Genomic DNA, 19,865 nt, shown 5'->3' with positions numbered 1-19,865 from the left:
GGATGGTGCTGGAATATCCTCAGCCATGTGGGTAGAACCCTCCCCAGTCCACACAACAGGTGTGTTGTGTGTGTGTGTGTGTGTGTGTGAGAGAGAGAGTGCTAGGAGCCACAAGCAAATATACGATGTATGGCACCTTTGGTTGTAAAGTGACGGCAGCTAGCCACTGAGATATGATTATGTTAAGATTTACATTCATATGGAAATTGGACTCCCGCTGTTCACCTTGGCCTGCTACCGGACTCATGTTATGGGACTCATGGAGAGTTCCCATTGGTTGGGGAAGGATAGTAGGAGGAAATTCCGGGGGAGGTCCGGGGGACCCCGGGTTCCGGGAGACGCGGGGTTCCGGCAGACGCCCGCGTGGGAGGACCGGGTTTGGCTTGCCGGCGCCTACAGAGTATTGGCGGCTTTTTCAAAATAAAGTTTTGTTCCTGCTTGAGTGGCTCGTGATTCTGTGCCCAGCCAAAACTGCGGCGAGAGAGAGAGAGAGAGAGAGAGAGAGAGAGAGAGAGAGAGAGAGAGCGCGCGCGCGCGCACACGTGCGTATGGGCACGCATCTGGAAGAATCTTGGTGTATAGGGGAAAGTGTGTACACCCTACTCTTCTGTCTTCCATCAATAGTAGATCTTAGCAGACTTGTACTTGGAGCAATTTCATGGTATCTATATAGATGGTTTAATCAATAGTATTTGAAATTACAATATTTACTACTATCATTAGATGAGATAAAAATGCAGGAATTTGTCTCAAAATTTTAAGCTTAGGCATGACCTTCACAACGTGGCTTCTCACCATAGCTCTCCATTCAGAAAAAGAAAAGCGAGTACTTCTTATGTGCCAGCCCACTATTGAACTCCTGTATTATCTAAGTTCAATCTGATTTCTCTTCTGCTGCTCTTTCCAAGGCCATTTTTTCATCTTTGCCTTTTTTTCTTTCCCTTTGTATCTGTGCCTGTGCTAGTAACATCCCCCCTGTCTGTGCTAGTAACATGAGTGCAAATATTCCAAGCATACAAAATTAGACCAAAAAATCAAGAATAAATTTATCTAGATTATAGCTAATATATTTTAGTAGATAATATTTAACAAAGAATTTAAAAATTAATTAAAATATATATTTAAAAATATATTTAAAAATAATTGTAATAGTTCTATAAAATTCTAGAAAAAGTATTTCCTAAGGTAGTATTCAATGAAATACTATTAACAGAAAAAGAAAAAGACAGTGCTCTTTGGTCAAATAAATTTTTAAAATGCAATATAATAATTAGAATATTAGAGACTATGACAATTAACAGGTAGTGTTAATAGCATTAGAGCGTTTGCTAGTTCCACCATACTCCAAGTTTTTGGTAAATTATGTACTAAAATATTCAGCCTAAGGAAAAAATCAACTGTAAATCCATAAACAACTGACCTATGTGTAGAACACTTTTTAAATCATTAAATATTTGGACTATTGTTTTAAAATACATTCATCAATATCATACATACTTTTCAATTTTTGAGACTGGAGAGCTCTATGTATTTTCTTTTGATTCTTATATTCTGAATATGACTCTAGATCTTCATATTCAAAACTTTCATCCATATCTTGTTCTACAAATAAATTTTTAAAAAGCTTTTAGCAAATTTAACAGAGACATGATTGAAAATTATCTATTATTTTCTTATCTTAATAAGAATAAAATCTTAATCTGAAAGTTAGGAAAATATCAATATATAATTACACCAAGTAAGAAGGGAAAATTATCTCAATAAAGGCAAGCTGTTAATTTGATAAATTTCACATCTACTTCTGATAAAACTCTTTGAAAAATCAGAAACATGATATACTGAAACACACATTTACTCCCACTTCTACCTCACTCCAACAACTAATACCTTGATATCTAGTGATGCACCAAAAGCCATTCCTATTAAAATTAATTATAATATAATAATTTACATAATTTTAATAGGAATGATAATTATCTACTTCTAATAAAGTGGTATTAGAAAGAAGAAATATAATAAAGTAGGAATATGATAATCTTCTGTTAATATTACTTATATGAACATATATTTGTCAGAGTTATGATATAGTTATTTGATTTAAAAGTTTAAAGAGAAATTTAAAATAATGTATATTATTTTAAGAATACATATATTTTCAGTCACTAATTCCTATACCCAGATTTTTAATAAAATTGGGTTCAGGTATTATACCTAATATAAATATTTTCATATAGCTATCCCAAATTATTTAATCATTATGTAGTATGTGTCTACCTGTAACACTGAAATTTATTTTCTCACACCCTACCTTTGTTACATTATGAACAGCAAATTATATTTTAATTCAATTCCTTTTATTAGTAATATAAATGTATTTGATCAACAATAAATATGCTATTTCTTTTTCTGTTGAAGGAAATACCTCTCTGTTTGGGCAACTTTTTTTTTTTTTGTCTTTTGTTTCCACCAGATGAAAGCCAACACATTTTGTGGTGGTAATTATCAATTATTTTATTAACACTAGTATATACAGGAAGATTGTTGTTTTCCTTTAGCAAATTTGTGTTTGCCACTTTGCTTAACACTCATATGAATATTGAATATTTGACTTTCACTTTTTAATGGTACAAGTCTAATAATCTAAAAGCAATAAAAATGTAGTATCAATACTTCTAATATTTATAATACAGGTTATTTTTCTTTTCATATTACACTGATTAGATATTTTAGAAGATTGTTTCATTTAGCAACAATAGCAATTTTATCTTGATTTCAACTTTAATTGTATATTTTAATTTGCAATGTAACATGTTAAGAAAGCCCTATTTGTTTCATGCTTTAAAAATCAAGAACTGATATATAGCTATACAAAAATGAAACATACAAAAGTAACAAGAAAACACATAAACAGCCTTTCTTTTCATCAGTTTATCATCTTTTTTGTTACTTAAGATCTGAACTTGAGGAACATACTGTCTTCTTTGTGATTGTTAAGAACAATTACATGTTAAAAGATTAACTACAAGAAATTCTGGTAGTAACAGAGAGATGGTAGTAAAAGAAAGAGAGTACAGGAAGGAATTGTATGAAAGGGAAGAGGAAATTGTTTTACCATTTAAAATTCAAATCTAATTAGATTCTTCCAAGATTTTAGTATCTTCCAAGATTCTAGTTTCCTGGGGGTGACAATAGCAGAGTAAAGAACCAGGTTATCTGAGTTTGAAATTCATCTCTATTTATGTGAATTTAGACAAATTACCTCATGTCTCACTCTCCTCATCTTTTAGGTGATGATAACAATACTATTTCACTCCCAGCCTTTCTTTGTGATTACTTATTTATTTTATAAAAACCATTTAATAAATAATAAATATTTGCTATTATTATTTTATTAGGTATAAAAATCAAAACTAGTTAGCTTGATATACATTTGTAATCACTTTCCAATTTTTTTTGTTTAAATGTTTATATGACTTAAAATTATGTGCTGATATTGTACATACCAAGTGTTTCCTCTTGGGCAATTTTGCGTTTCTTACTTTGAGGATGATCTTTTGATTTTGAGTCTCTTGGCAAAGGACTTTCAGCACACATTGGAATTAATTCCTGATCTATAAAACAAATGTTTGAAATATGGTAAAGTGAAGCATTCATCTACTCTAAAAACATGTTGAAACACAATGGCCATTTTTTAGGATGAAAAATTTAATATTAAATTGAATACCATCACTCAAACTCTCACAAATTATAACAAAATTCACATGCCTGAAAAAGTCAATGAACTAAACACATATTGGCATCCCTCTCCTTTGTGCAACTCAAAAAATTCAGGACAAAATATTTATATAATAACAAATACAGGAGATCAAGGATAGTGGCCTGAGACCAATTTAGGTTAAAAAGTCCTAATTCATTATTCCTTATCCTATCACTCCTCCTTTATCCTCTAGTATTATATATAAAGAACACTGGTGATAAGCAATATTTTAGGTTACAGAGGGGAGTAAGAGTAAATATATATTATTCTGAAATTATACGGATTCTAATGGAACCTAAGTTTTCCTTGAGTTGGAGATACATTTTCAACGTCTGGATAAAGAAAAAAGGGAAGGATGCTGAGGGGGAAAGAGGTAGACTGAGAAAGTATGCTTTATTTTGCCCTCCAGATTCACTTCCAATTGTTAGTAGCATTTCATAACCAAAATATCTGACATAAAAAATTAGAGGAGGAAAATTTATTTTCATCTTAATGGTTTCAGTGGTTTAGTTCATGGTTAGCCAACTCCATTACTTTGGGCCTGAGGTGAGTTAGAACATCACAGCAGAAGGGCATGGCAGAACAATGCTTCTCATCTCATGGAAGCCAGGAAGAAAAGAGGGTAGGAGAGGAGTGAGGGACAAGATAAAGTGCAGTGGCATACACAGTTTAACCTACTTCCTCCAGGCATTCCCTACCTGCCTACAATTACCACTCAGCAGTCCTTTCAAACATTAATCCACTTATGAGGTTACAACTCCATTATCTAATCATTGCCTAAGAGCTCTTCCTGTGAACTTGGATATATTGGGAACCATGGTTTCAAAATATGAGCTTTGGGGGGCACATGAAATGTCCAAACCATAACACCAACTTTTTCTCATTGCTATATGTGCTGAAAAGTGAAGCTTAGGGAGATTATTAGAGAAGAGGAAGGTGGTTAGGGGTCAAAGAAGAAGATGGGAAGGAGGACAATGGGGGAAGAAAAGGGATCAAAGTAAATTATATGCATGTATATGGCTACAGTAAAGCCAGTAATTCTAATTAATATGCATTAGTAAAAAGTGATACATCACAAAATAGACTTAAAGCCAAGAATCACATGATTATCTCAACAGATGCTGAAAAAGTATTAGACAAAATATATCATCCACTCATTTTTAGAACATTGGAAAAAAATAGGAACATGGAAGGAACATATCTCAACATTGTAAAAGTTATATATGACAAAACAAAGGCCAACATCATTCTAAATGGAAAAAAATTGAACCTCTCCACAAACAGGAACAAGACAAGGATGCCTTGTTTCATGACTTCTATTCAACATACTCTTTGAAATACTAGTCAGAACAATTAGGCAAAATAAAGAAATTAAAGGGATATGAATAGAAAAAGAAGAGCTCAAATTATCTTAGTAGACCCAACAATGGGAGGCCATCAGTAAACTTCTAGGACTTATAAATGAATTCAGCAAAGTAGCAGGGTACAAAATCAACACCCATAAATCAATTACACTCCTATATTCCAATGATAAATCAGCTGAAGGATAAATTAGGAAAAGCCTCAAGAAAAAAACAAACAAACAAACAAACCCAAATGCTTAGGAATCAATCTAACAAGAGAAGTAAGAGATCTCTATAATGAAAACTACAGAACACTGAAGAAAGAAACTGGTGAAAACCTTAAGAAGATAGAGAGACCTCCCATGTTCCTGGATAGGCAGAATAAATATTGTCAAAATAACCATATTACCAAAAGTACTATACATATTCAATGCAATTTTCATTAAAATGCCAATGATGTTCTTCATAGAATTAGAAAAAACTGTCATGAAATTCATCTGGAAAAATAAGAGGCCCAGAATAAGTAAAGCAATTTTAGTGAGAAATATGAAGCAGGAATTATCACAATCAGATCTTAAATTATATTACAGTGCTATAGTAACAAAAACTGCATTTTATGGGCACCAAAATAGGCAAGAATAAAAATGGAACAGAATAGAAGATATAAAGGCAAACCCACGTAAATACAATTAACTCATACAAGGAAAAGACACCAAAACAAACAAAAACAACCCCCCCCACACATACACACACTGGAGAAAAGATAGCCTCTTCAACAAATACATAAGTAATAAAATGAGAGTTAGCCCCTATCTCTCACTCTGCACAAATATCAACTATAAGCAGATCGAAGACCTAAGAATTAGACCAGAAACCCTGCACATACGAGAAGACAATGTAGACCCAACACATCAACATATTGGCATAGGAACTCACTTTCTTAACAAGACTCCTAAAGCACAAGAAATGAAATTTTTTAAAAACCGACAAACGAGATGTCATCAAACTAAAAAGCTTCTTTACTACAAAATAAACATCAAAAGCATGAAGAGTGATCCTACAAAATGGGAGAAAATTTTTGAGACCTGCACCTCAGATAGGGCATTAATTTCCAGAATATACAACAGACTCAAAAAGCTTAACACACACACACACACACACACACACACACACACACACACACATACACACCAATCAATAAATGATCAGTGGAACCGAACAAACCCTTCTCAAAAGAAATACAAATGATCAACAAATATATGAAAAAAAGTTCAACATCTCTAGCAATTAGAGAAACGTAAATTAAAACTACACTTAGACTTCATCTCACTTCAGTCAGAATGGCAATTATCAAGAATAAAAGTAACAAAAAATGATGGTGAGGATGTGGCGAAAAAGATTCATTGGTTGGGCTGAAATTTGGTACAACTTCTCTGGAAAGCAGTATGGAGATTCCCCAAAAGACTTGGAATGGAACCATTTCACCCAGTTATCCCACTCCTCAGCATATATCCAAAGGACTTAAAGTCAACATAATGTAATGACACAGTCACATCAATGTTTATAATAGCCCAATTCACAATAGCCAAGCTATGGAAACAACCAAGATGGCCATCAACCAATTAATGGATAAAGAGATTTTGGTATATATACACAATAGAATATTACTCATTCATAAAGAATAATGACTTGTTATGGTATTTGCCAATAATGGATAGATCTAGAGAATATCATGCAAGTAAAATAAGCCAAACTCAGAAACTCAAGGTCAAATGTTTTCTCTCATATGCAGAAGCTAGTGTAAAAATAAAGTGGGAGAGAAGAAAAGAATAGCATAATGAACCAATAAATATAAATTAACAGACAAGCAAATGGAAGTCTAGTAAAGAGAGTTGGAGAGGGGAGGGAGCATGGGAGAGTGAAAGAGGGCATCTTGAACTGAAATTGATTTCTATGCATCTATTTGGAGTTTGTTGAGATGAACCCAACTACTATGCACAACTAAAAAACTCTTAATAAAAAGAAAACTGTGTTGATTTTTAAAAAACATACTAAAATGATATAACTATCAGGTTGAACTTGCCATTTTTGTAGTTCAAAATAGAGGTAACTATATCTGACTTGACTTTAATAAAGAAAAACAAGGAAAGTATTACTTTAAAATCAATATAGTAGTTACCACAGTGCGGAGGGAAAAAGTTGTGAGATTTTTGTATTAGTATTACTCTATTTCTTGACCTAGCAAGGGTTATCCTAGTGTTAATTATAAAATTTTTGTTATAATTTATAAATATCTTACATAGATTTTTTTTTTGGTGGTGCTGGGGATCAAACCAAGGGCTTTGTGCATGTGAGGCAAACACTCTACCAACTAAGCAACATCCCCAGTCCAATTTTTGTATATTTTATAATAAAAATGTTTAAGAACTGTTTTAATCATGGAAAAAACAATTAGAGGAGGAAGAGTTTATTTGGGGGCTCATGGTTTCAGAGGAGAGGCAGAACATCATGGTAGAAAAGCTCAGGGTATGGCACCAGGAAGCAGAGAGTGTGCTCTGCTCAACATGGACATATTATAGAGCCTAAAGGCACACCCTCAGGGACCTACCTCCTCCAGCCACACCCTGCCTGCCTATAGTTTCCACCAAATTAATCCCTATTAGGGGATTAGTGCACTGATCAAGTTAAACCTTTATAACCAATCATTTTACCTCTAAACTTTTTGAATTCTCTCACACATGAGCTCATGGGGGACACCTAATCTAAATCATAATATTCTGCTCCTGGGTCCCAAAAGATCCCACTTTTTTGTGTGTGGTGCTAGAGTTTGTACACGCGAGGCAAGCACTCTACCAACTGAGCTATATCCCCAGTCCCTCATGTCCACTTTACAATGCAAAATACATATAGTCAATTTTTATGAGTCCTTATAGTTTTAACAGATTAAAACTTTTGACTTTTTGCCCAAAAGTCAAAATCCAAAGTCTCCTCTGAGATTCAAGGCAAACTCTCAGCATAAGCCCTTGTAAAACTCAGAAGCAAGTTACATGTATCCAATATATAAAGGTACAGAGTAAACATTTCCATCCCAAAAGAGAGGAATAAGGGCATAGAAAGAAGGGATGGGACCAAAGTGTGACCAAAATCCAGCTGGGCAGCATCTCAGGCACATGACATCATGATGTTCTCTCCAGAGGACCTGTATAGCCCCACCCCTATAGCTTTGCTGGTTGCAGCCCACATAGCCTCTCTCTTGGATTGTCTATGCTCAATTCTTATAGCTTTCAAGGGCAGAAGTTCCATGATACTGATATTTCTTAATCTTAGTGATATCCACTGCAACTTCACCTTCTTCCTCACATCTCCATGCCTCACCCTATCAAGGGCAGCCTGTAAGCACTCTGACCCTACAGCACTTTGCCTGGCCTCCTAGCCTTTCTTTGAAATCTCAGTGAAAGCCTCCATGACATCCTAACTCCAGCATCCTGAAATCCTGCAGAACTAGCACCATGTGGTTGCCACCAAGGTCTGCTACAATCTCAAGTACTAGAAAAGCTTCTAGGGACCGTGGCTGTATCAGCTTCTGAATGTCTGAGGGCATGTTGAACCAACTTCCTAGGTCCCCTTGTGCAAGGAGGATGCCCCACTTGTCTCTTCTCAAAATAATTTTTACTTTTACTTCCTTCAGCCTGAAATTAGTGTGGTTTTGCCAATCCTTGAGATGCCCTCAAGCCATCTTTCATATTATCTCTGGGCAACATCTTTAGCATTTTGTAATGTCTTTACACATATTCCTTAGCTTCTGTTTTACTCACAGTTTTCTTCCCAAGTTTTTCAAACCTTTCTGCTCCTGATTGTCATAATAAACTTAAAAGGCTGCCAACAAAATCCATGACACTGCTCAAATGCTATACTGCCTAGAGTTTTTTATGTCAGATTAAGATATCCTCACAGAAAGTCTCAGGACAGGAGATTAAATTAATTAAATTAATCCTCACAGAAAGTCTCAGGACAGGAGCAAAATGTAGACAACTTCTTATCTAGAATATGACATGAATGGCCTCTAGTTCAATTTCCAATAGAGTCTCCCATTCCCTCTAAAACTTCATGAGCCCTATCTTCACTGTGTGCAGTCCTACTGGCATTTTTGTCTTCTGATCTCCCAGAATCACCCATTGAGGTCCACATTCTAGAGCTTTTCCAGCTCCAGAAATTCCTCCCACAAATTCAAAAATGCTCCCAAAAACTTTTGAATCACATGGTCAGGATATTCACAGCAACAGCCCCACTCCTGGTACCAATTTCTGTATTAGTCATTTTTTTCTTTTTAAAATGTAGTGACCAAAAGACCTGACAAGAACAAGGAGTAAAAGTTTATCTAAGGGATCACGTTTCTAGAGGCCTTAGTCCATAGATGGCTGACTTCATCCTTTGGGGACCCGAGGTAAGGCAGAACATCATGGTGGAAGTGTGTGGCAGATGAAAGCAGCTGAGCACATGGAACCAGGAAGGAGAGAGAGAAAAAAAGAAAGGAAGAAAGAAAAAAATGCATCCCCTAAAGGCCACAGCCTTTTATTTCTTCTCTCACAATCACTATTAATTTCCTTTGGTATTGTGCAGAAGCATTTTAACTTGATGCTGCACCATTTATTACTTCTTGGTTTTATTTTCTAAGCTTTAGAAAATAAAGCTTCCTTTTTATTGAGGAAGTCACTTCCAGCATCTATACAATGGAGCATTGATTTTCTTCTAGCAGTTACAAAATTTCTGGTCTGATTCCTAGGTCTTTAATCCATTCTGAGCTGCTTTTGTGTAGGATGGGAAATAAGGATCTAGTTTGATTCTTCTACATATGGATACTTGTTTTTCCAAGCACTATTTGTTTGAAAGGCTGTCTCTTCTCCAACATATATTTTTGGCACCTATGTGAAGGTTCAATTGACTATATCTGTGTGAGTTTCTCTCTGTATCTTTTAATTTATTCACTGATATCTGTATACCAGAATATAGATGTCTGCTCTTATGTCAATACTTGTAGCTTTTGTTGCTATAGCTCTGTAATATAACTTGAAGTCAGAAAATGTGATGCCTCCACCATTGACTTAATGCTCAGGACAGATTTGGCTATTCTGCTTCTTTATTTTTCCATAACAATTTTAGTACTTTTTTTCCTAGTTCTGAGGTTAGCAACTGCTCCTTGTGTTTAGTCTCTATTTTCATGGAATATCTTTTTCCAAGCTTTAACTATCCTGTGGACAGTTTTGCCTATACAATTAGCATCTTGCAAAAAACATACAGTTGGGGCTTGTTTTTATCCATTCTCCTAGTCTGTCTTTTAATTGAAGAGTTGAGACCATTTAAATTGATTGTTATTATAGAGATGCTTATTATTACCTGCCATTTTAATTTTTTCTGATGTTTACTTTGGTTCTAAATTCCAATTTGTTTAGTTACCCTTCTAATGAGGTTTGTCCATTCACTGGATGTGATGTTTGTTTTTAATTTCTTATGTGTAGTATTCTGTAAATACTTTCTGTAGTGCTATATTAATAGTCATGGATTCCATTAGTTTATGCTTATCTTAGATTTTTATTTCTTCTTCAACTCTGAATGAAAGTTTTACTGGCTAGAGAAATATTGGCTGGCAGTTATTTTCTTTTAGGACTTAGAATGATATATTCCATACTCTCCCAGCCTTCAGTCTGTGCCAAGAAATCAGGTGGATAACCTTCTGTTTTTCTCTTGAAACTTTTAAAATTTTGTGATTGTACTGTATATTAGCCACTTTAATTATAATGCGTCAGGAAGAAGTTCTTTTTGAAACTCATCTATTTGGGACTTGGAATGCCTCCTGTATTTGAATGTCCATCTCATTCTCAAGTCTGATACCAATAATATCAGACATTTTTATGATATTATCTCACTGAAATGTTATCCATGCCCTTAGTTTGTATCTTGGAACTCTGTACAATACCAGTGATTCACAGATTTGGTCTCTGGGGATTACACCAAATTTACTGATTATTGTGATTACGGTTCTCTTATTGTCTTTATTGTTGACTGCATTTTCAAGATAATATACTTTGTCTTTGAAGCCTGAAAAAAAATCTGTCTTCTGTATGATGTGATCTATTGGTGATACTTTCAACTGAATTTTTAATCTGACTTATTGAGTCTTTCATTTCCAGAATATCTATTTGAATCTTTTCAGAGGCACATTTGTTTATTAAAATGATCTTTCATCTCCTGTATTTTCTCTTTCTGCTCATTCCTTATATCTTCCTTTAACTCTTGGATCATTTTAACTTTAAATCCTCTTAGATTTTATCCACTTCAAAATCTATAGATTCAATTGTTGCAGGGTTATATACTTTTCAAAGCATCTTTTTTTTTTACTTGTTTCTTGTGTTTTCTGTATTCCTATGTTGAGATTTGCCCATCTGCTTGAATGGATTACTCCCCCACTATTGTCTGGAGGACTCTTCAATAACCTGCTTTCATTTTACTATGTGTCCTAAGCCAGGGGTATATCTTCATGTCAAATGAGCCAGTCAGTGTTTCCATGATGCTCAATATCTTACATTACTTTGAGTGGAAATGACAATCACCTGTAACTGTGAATATATTTATGGTCACTTAAGATGCCCAGCATTCTTCCTATAGATATTTTAGTACCTACATGGCAAAGCAACCTGGACCTCTTGAGCATAGGAGATAAAGCCTACAGATGGATGCCAAGAATGGTGGGCACAAGACAAAAAAAATAAATATGATAAAGAACAGAAATCATGGCCATCATAGAGAAGAAGGGAATCAGAAAATAAAGGATAGAAATATTTCATGTTTCTTACACTTAAGTAATCAAATCAATTGTTGAGTATTAATAAATAATAATACTAAGCATATATTCAGTTATAATCACTCATACATAAGTGAAGTGAGTGACAGCACTCTCCCACAAGAGGGGGAAAATGGGGATAAGCTGACATCAGAGATGTTATGATGGTTTGGATCTAGAATGATTCCTATGTTGAAGGCATGGTCCCCAATATACAATGTTCAAAGGTAGGGCTTTTGGAAAGTGATTGGATCATGAAGGTTCTGACCTCAGAAAAAGATTGACTCATTGAAGTGTCCATAGCCGATGGCGTTATTGGGAGGTTATAAAAATTGCAGGAGGTAAGGTCCTTTGGGGGAGGAAGTAGGTCATTGTGGGGGATGCCCTGGAAGAGTATATCTTATTCCTGGCTCCCTTCTCTTCTCTTTCTTGCTTCCTGGATGGCATGAGGTAAAAAACATCTTTCCCCTGCCATGTACTCCATCAAAAATGCAAAAATACCATTTGACACAACTCATTTATGCTAAAACTAAACATGGTAAAAAATAAGCAGAAAACTTTCTCAACTTGATAAATAACATCTAAAAGAAAAACCCAACTTTAACCTCTTAATCATGAGAAGATAGATGCTATCAAAAAAAACTAATTACAAGTGACATAGCAAGGTTCCCAGATACAAGGTTAATATGTAAAAGCCAATTCTTTCTTAGATGCTAATGGACAATTGGAACCTATCATTAAAAAAATCATGTTCATAACAAAAATCTGAAAAATAATTAGGTTTAAATATAACAAAATATGAATGATATATACAATATATAGAAAACTAAATTATTCTGATAAAAAATCAAGATATATCAAATTATCTAAATACATCAAAATGAAGAAATATTCTATTGTGCATCAACAGAAAATTCAGTATTGTTAATATGTTAGTTCTTTTTTTTTTTTTTTTTTTGAGAATTTTAATATTTATTTTTTAGTTCTCGGCGGACACAACATCTTTGTTTGTATGTGGTGCTGAGGATCGAACCCGGGCTGCACGCATGCCGGGCGAGCGTGCTACCGCTTGAGCCACATCCCCAGCCCCAATATGTTAGTTCTTTCCAACTTTTTCCAATGTAATCCACAAGGCAATTTTGTAAATATCAATGAACTGATTATGAAGTTTATACAGAAAGGAAAAAGCCCCAGAATAGTCAATATAATATTTAAGGAAAATAAATTACAAGAATAGACACTAATATTTACAGCCTCCTATAAACCTTCAGAGACCAAGACAGTGGGCATGCTATGGTTTGGGTCTTGAATGTCTCCCAAAGGGGTAAAAGGCTTGATTCCCAGGGTGGAAATATTGTGAGGTGTTAGAACCTTTAAAAAGAGTGTGGGACCTAATGGAAGGTCTTTAGGACATGAGGGACTTTCCTTTGAAGGGTACTGTGGGGCCCCTTGCCCTATACTCATTTGCTTTTGCTTCCTGGTAACAAAGTTAGTAGTTTTGCTCTATCATGTGTTCTCACCATGATATGCTACCTCACCATAGGCCCAAAACAATGGGGCCAATTGATCATGTACTGGAACTAAAAAGTCTGAGCCAAATAAAAGCTTTTTTATTTATATAAGTTGATTATCTCAGGTATTTTGTTGTAGTAATGGAAATCAGTGCAATTAGTGAAAGAACAAATAAATCATATGAAACAAAATAAGACCTATGAAAATCCATTCAGTGATTTTTGACAAGAAGCAGGGGAAATTCAGTAGGCAAGAGAGTATTTTTTCAATAAATGATGCTGAAGCAAATAGACCCACACAAAAAAACAATGAATCTAGGCACACATTTTATACTTTGATAAAATTTAACTCAAAATAGATTAAAAACATAAATGTTCAATGCAAACCTATAATACTTCAAGAAATTAATATAGGAGGATGTACAGGTGACCTTAAATTTGGTAATGGCTTTTTAGCTATAACACCAAAAGTACAATCCATGAAAGAAAATTGATTATACTTCACTAAACTTCATTACTTCATTAAATACTTTATTAAAATAAAAAACCATCTGCTCTATGAATGTACAAAGAATGAAATACAAGCCACAGGCAGATAGAAAACATTGCTGGGGAAAAATATGACACAATAAGAAAACAACCCCATTAAAACATGTGTTAAAGATCAGAAGAGGTACCTCATGAAATAAGACCTGTGGATGGCAAATAAGCAAATGATAAGATGTTCAGTATATTTGTCATCAAGGAGTTGTACATAAGTTTACAATGAGATTGTACTACAGACCTATTAGAATGGCTGAAATCTAGAGCACTAAAAACATCAAATACTGGCAAGGATGTGAAACAACTGTAACTCTCTGTCCCTGCTGGTGGGAATGCAAAATACCACAGCCATTATGAAGAGTGTTTGATAGTTTTTCTCAATGATAAATATATCTAAATGATGTATCAAAACTAAGTGATCCAGCAATCATGCTTCTTAGTATTTACCTATCTATGTGAAAAACCCACATCCCCAATCAGAATAATGCAGTACCTGGGGCTGGGAATGTGGCTCAAGTGGTAGCACGCTCGCCTAGCATGCATGAGGCACTGGGTTAGATTATCAGTACTACATAAAAATAAAATAAAGATATTGTGTCCACCTAAAACTAAAAAATATATATATATATTTAAAAAAAGAATTATGCAGTACCCAACAAGTGCTAAGTGGTTTGAACATAACCAATGGGTGAAGAAATTGTTAAGCTTTTCTTGTGGTTTAGAAGCATATAGATACCATGAATCTCTATTTACAGTTTATGAAAAATTATTTGTTACACGAAAGATTATTATTACACGAAAGCATACATAGCTGTACTAATATCACACAAAATCAATGCTAAAGGAAAAAAAAGCATTTTTAGAGAACATGTGTGTACTTTTATAGAGACAAACTCTGTTTACCCAGGTAAATATAACAAGCATAAACTTGTTGGGGCAGGCCCAAAATGGCCATAGCTAGGCTCCCTTTTTAGGGCTTCTAGCAGGTATGTTATATGTAGACAAGGTCACAAATTGGTTAAATTATGTTCTTTGGTAATTCAATAATGGGATGAATATATTCACATTACATTTTAATATCCACATAATCATTTTAATTCTTTGGTGAAAATGAAAACTAAGAATTTAAGGCAGATTATGTATTTCTATTTTGATAGGTCCAAGATTTTTACTTTGAGACTGGATTTTTTCTCCATTTTCTGGGGTTAGGGTGAATACAAGGGATTGAAACAAGAATCTTTTGCTTGCTAAGCCTGTGGTATACCACTAAGCTACACCGCCAGCCTTTTTTTTTTTTTTTTACTAAATTTATTTTTAACTGACACATAAAAATATTAAAATATTTATGGTACGTTTTGATACATGTGTAGATTTTATAATGTTTAATTCAGAGCAAATACATGTAACGAACTCCTCAAACATTTCTCATTTCTTCATGGTGAAAGCATTCAAAATCTTTTCTTCTACCTTTTTGAAATATGTAGTAGATTATTGTTACCTAGAGTCAGTTAGTACACTGGAACTTCTGAGGTTGACTTTTTGAGAATGCAGTTGAAATTTTCATCTAATACCTCCTTCTACTTCCTGAGTTATAAGAAAGATGCTTTGAAATATCATGTAGACCATATTTTGAAATATTGAAAATATCTCTGAAATTCAAACACATGTCCATTACCTTGAAATATTTCCTTTTATGTTTTGAAACAATATAATCAAAGACTACATTGTTGAGACAGGGCTTATAGACTGAGTATATGAATAATAGAAATATGGAAGTACTTTTCAAGAGAACAGTCTAACAAGGTATGCACATTTGAAGTTAAATATTCTTAAAGCTGATATGTATAAGAAAAAGAAATTATAAATAAAATATTAAAAAATAAAATTTAAAAAGCTATTCAAAAACAGATAAGACGAGAAAAATAGAAACTATATGTAACATATTAATCTCTTAAGTATCAGTACTTAACTTTAAATATATGTATTAAATACTCTATTTAAAACACAAAGATCATCACACTATATTTGAAAATACATTTTATTTTAAAGACACTCAGCCAAGTCACAAGAATACAAAAGATTGAAAGTAAAATCTTGGAAAAAAAAGTGTGCTGTGCAAATACTTACATGAAGAAAGAGGCTATGTTAATATCTGATAAAATAGGGTAAAAGCAAAAAGTTACTACAAAACATTCATCATAAAAATTAGTTTCAGTGGGGCTGGGGATGTGGCTCAAGCAGTAGCGCACTCGCCTGGCATGCGTGCGGCCCGGGTTCGATCCTCAGCACCACGTACAAACAAAGATGTTGTGTCCGCCAAAAACTAAAAAATAAATATTAAAAAATTCTCTCTCTCTCTCTCTCTCTCTCTCAATCTTTAAAAAAATTAGTTTCAGTGAAGCAAAAATACGATAATTTAAAATCTAAAGATTTAGAAGCATAACAGTTGACAATACTACAAAGATATCAGAGAAATAAGTAATTACAGTAGATTTCAAATACCTTTCTCATAAATGATAGAATAAACAAGAGAACTTCAATGAGGTTAAGAGCACATAAACAACATAATAGACTTGAACTACTGGAGTATATAAGAACACACATATGTAAACATACATGTTATATTTGTGTACATATTAATGTGCATATATATTACCTATAAAATTCATAATTATAATTAAATGTATATTCATGAACTAAACTGAGAAATTTAATTAAAAATTATAATTCAATATCCTTCATAATTTTACTTCTATCAAGTCCCACTTTTCTAGCAGTACTAAGTTTCTTAATTGGAAATGGACTTTTAAGATTAAAATTCTTCTGAACTATCGGAAGAGAGACATTTAATCCAATGTAATGTGATATAGCTTTATTGTGAAGGTTCTGGATTATTAATATATACCAAGAACTAGTCAAATTTTTCTTGTCAGTTTTATAACAATTTAGGCAAACCAATACAACTGAAATAAATGACAAGGAAATCTCACCTTTAATGCATGTTCTAAAGGGACCATAAAAGTGTAAAAAGTGCTTTTCCTGAGTATCTGGATTCAACTTGACCATAATTGCCCCATAGTAACCCTAATTGGTTTTTCCTGTATAGGTTCCCAGCAAACTATAAGTAGACAAAACTATCTACAACAGGATTCTAGTGCAAAAATATTAAGATAAACCAGGTGCATTCTGGCTTAGATGTAGTGAATAAATAAATAAATAAATATCCTTCTGACCCAAATTGTGAGAATTCAAAGGGTCTTATTGCTGTCCAAGACCACATACTATCAAGATATCCCCCAGTGAATTGTGCTTTGTATAATCATAAGTTTCTGGGCCTTTCTTCAGTTTCATGGCACCTCAGGGTGCCTCACACTGTGACCAGGTTATTCCAAAACTTACTAACTTCATGCAAACACTTTGAAGGTTGAAATTAGGTTATTATACTAAGGTTATTCACATTTTAAAGAATGTTAAAACATTTTATCATATGAGTGATTGATTTTAAAATTCCAAAATAATGAAAGAAATAAGATAGAAAAAATTTAGATGTGGTAGGAAAGATAGTACCTTCCCAAAATATTTGAATCCAAATATATCAATAAGTACAATAATTATAAATGGCTTATGTATTCTAGCAATGAACAAAGATAGTCACACTGAATTTATAAACAATTTACTTACAAGTTATTCATAAGACATCACTAAATTATAAGAGTATGGGAAGTTGTAAAATAAATGGGTAAAAAAGAGATATGACATAATAATATTAACCAAAATAACTGCACAGTTACGTCAAAATATACTTGTAGTCAAAAAAAACCCTACTGGAGACTAAGATGGTACACCTTTTCATAAAAAGAAACAACATGTTGAGTTCAAAATAACTATCTTATTTTTATATTTGTATGCACCTAATTATGAATAGTACCAGGAAAATGTACAGAACTATAAAAATAAATAAATAAATCCACAATAGTAGTAGGGAAATTTAAAATACACCTCTATATAATTGGCAAAACAAACAAAATTCAAGGACATCAAGACATAGAACATTTAAATGATACAATTAAAACAATATATATCTGTATATCTGTGTGTGTGTATATATATACATCCATAAACAAAATTCTACTAAATTAAATGATTAGTATAATTAATTTAGTAACAATTATTATCAAAGTAATTTAATAATTTTATCACATTTATTGTGGATTTTTTTTTCTTTCTAGAAGTTCCAGTTTCAAGCAATAAATTTTCACGTGCTATCTTATCTTTGTCTGGACTATACAAGAAAGGCTCTTGAAAATACTAGAGAACCATATCCTTAGTGAAATGTCTAGATTTATAATGTATGTTGATTACCCAACAACATTTTATCTCATATTTTAGTGATATAAATGAATAATTGTCTAGCAAATAAATATATTGGGGCTGGGGTTATGGCTCAGTGGTAGAGTGCTTGCCTAGTATGTGTAAGGCACTGGGTTCGATTCTCAGCACCACATAAAAATTAAATAAATAAAGGTCCGTCAACAACTAAAAATTAAAAAAGAAAAAAAAAATATATATATATAACTATAATGTGAATGCATTTTTTACATATGCATATAAAAGCAACCTGTTACTTTCTAGATACAGAGGTATCAAAAGTATATTTAATTCATGTATGTTATAAATTATATATTCACTATTTATAACATTATTATGCTTAAACTGTTCTTTAGTTTTCTTATTGAATTCACATTTTAAATCTTTAATATTTGGGGCATCAAATATGATTACAGAAAAACACAATGATAAAAATAGAGCAAAAAAGAACAAAACATTTCAGAAAAAAAGTGGAAAGAGCCAAGAAAATAAAATAATACATCTAAGAATATCAATAATTTAATTATAAATGAGTATAAATACAAATGTCATAAGAAATTTAAAAGTACATACAATTACAATTTTTTTACAAGAGACACAGCAAAATAATCAAAACAGAGAGAAATTAAAGTAACAGATGGAAGTAATTTAGCATGCAGATACTAAACCAGAAGAAATCTTGTTGAGCAACACTAATAGCAGATAAGGTAATTATTGTGGAAAATAAACAAAAACTATAAAATGATGAGATGGTTCCCTTTATTAGTACTATTCTATCCTTGAAGAATATGAATTTGGAGTTTGTATGCCCATAAATAATATAGCATTATAAGGTATAAAGCAAAACCTATCCAACTACAAGAAGAAATATAAGAAAATCCAGAAAGTGTAATATTTAACATGTGCAACTCAGTAGCAATCATAAAAGAAACAAACTAACTATAAAGATCCAAAGTATAGTGCAAATGATTACCAAAAGATGTATATGGTTGAAGGCATATTCATGAGTCCAAAACAAAGTTCTTCGGAGTGTAATTAAAAGTGATTTATAAGATTTATAATTAATTAATTACCATTGAGATATTCATTTCTTAATCTTTTTGTACATTTTAAAAAATTATTTTTATTTTAAAAAAAATTTTAGATACTCATTTCTGATAGTTCCAAGTTTGTTAGTTTGAGATCAACTCTGGTGGTTTCTTAGGAATGAATGAGATTGTATGATTGTATTTGTTCATGCTATTTCTACTGGTTAACGAGCTCAACTGAACTTCCCCATGAGGCCATGTTGATCAGTCTGCAACACAATCCAAATCTTTACTGAAAAATCATGAAGATTGGGAAAAGTGACTACTACACAGATAGCAATAACCAACTAGCAGAAGACTGATGTAAAACTGATAATCATGCACCTTTTTCCTAGACCATTTGGAAAAGATCTCTGGGTCTGGTTATTCCAACAATGATATTTTGGTCAGCTTTTTTGTTGCTATGACAAAAAGACG

General features: G+C 32.9%; 1 protein-coding gene across 1 annotated transcript in view; it reads right to left on the bottom strand.

The window, feature by feature from the left end:
- Positions 1–3,480: 3,480 nt before the first annotated feature.
- Positions 3,481–19,865, bottom strand: part of LOC308651248 (coiled-coil domain-containing protein 7-like) — a gene marked incomplete at its 3' end in the record, with an annotated part of 163,719 nt that continues 147,334 nt past the window's right edge. The window contains exon 22 of the mRNA XM_081298187.1: positions 3,481–3,611. Coding sequence (XP_081154313.1) covers positions 3,481–3,611 — 131 coding nt within the window. The remainder of the gene's footprint in view (positions 3,612–19,865) is intronic.

The sequence above is a fragment of the Spermophilus citellus genome, assembly GCF_964194105.1.
Source record: "Spermophilus citellus genome assembly, chromosome: 6".
NCBI classification, from domain to species: Eukaryota; Metazoa; Chordata; class Mammalia; order Rodentia; family Sciuridae; genus Spermophilus; species Spermophilus citellus.
This window is presented reverse-complemented; position numbering and strand designations above follow the sequence as displayed.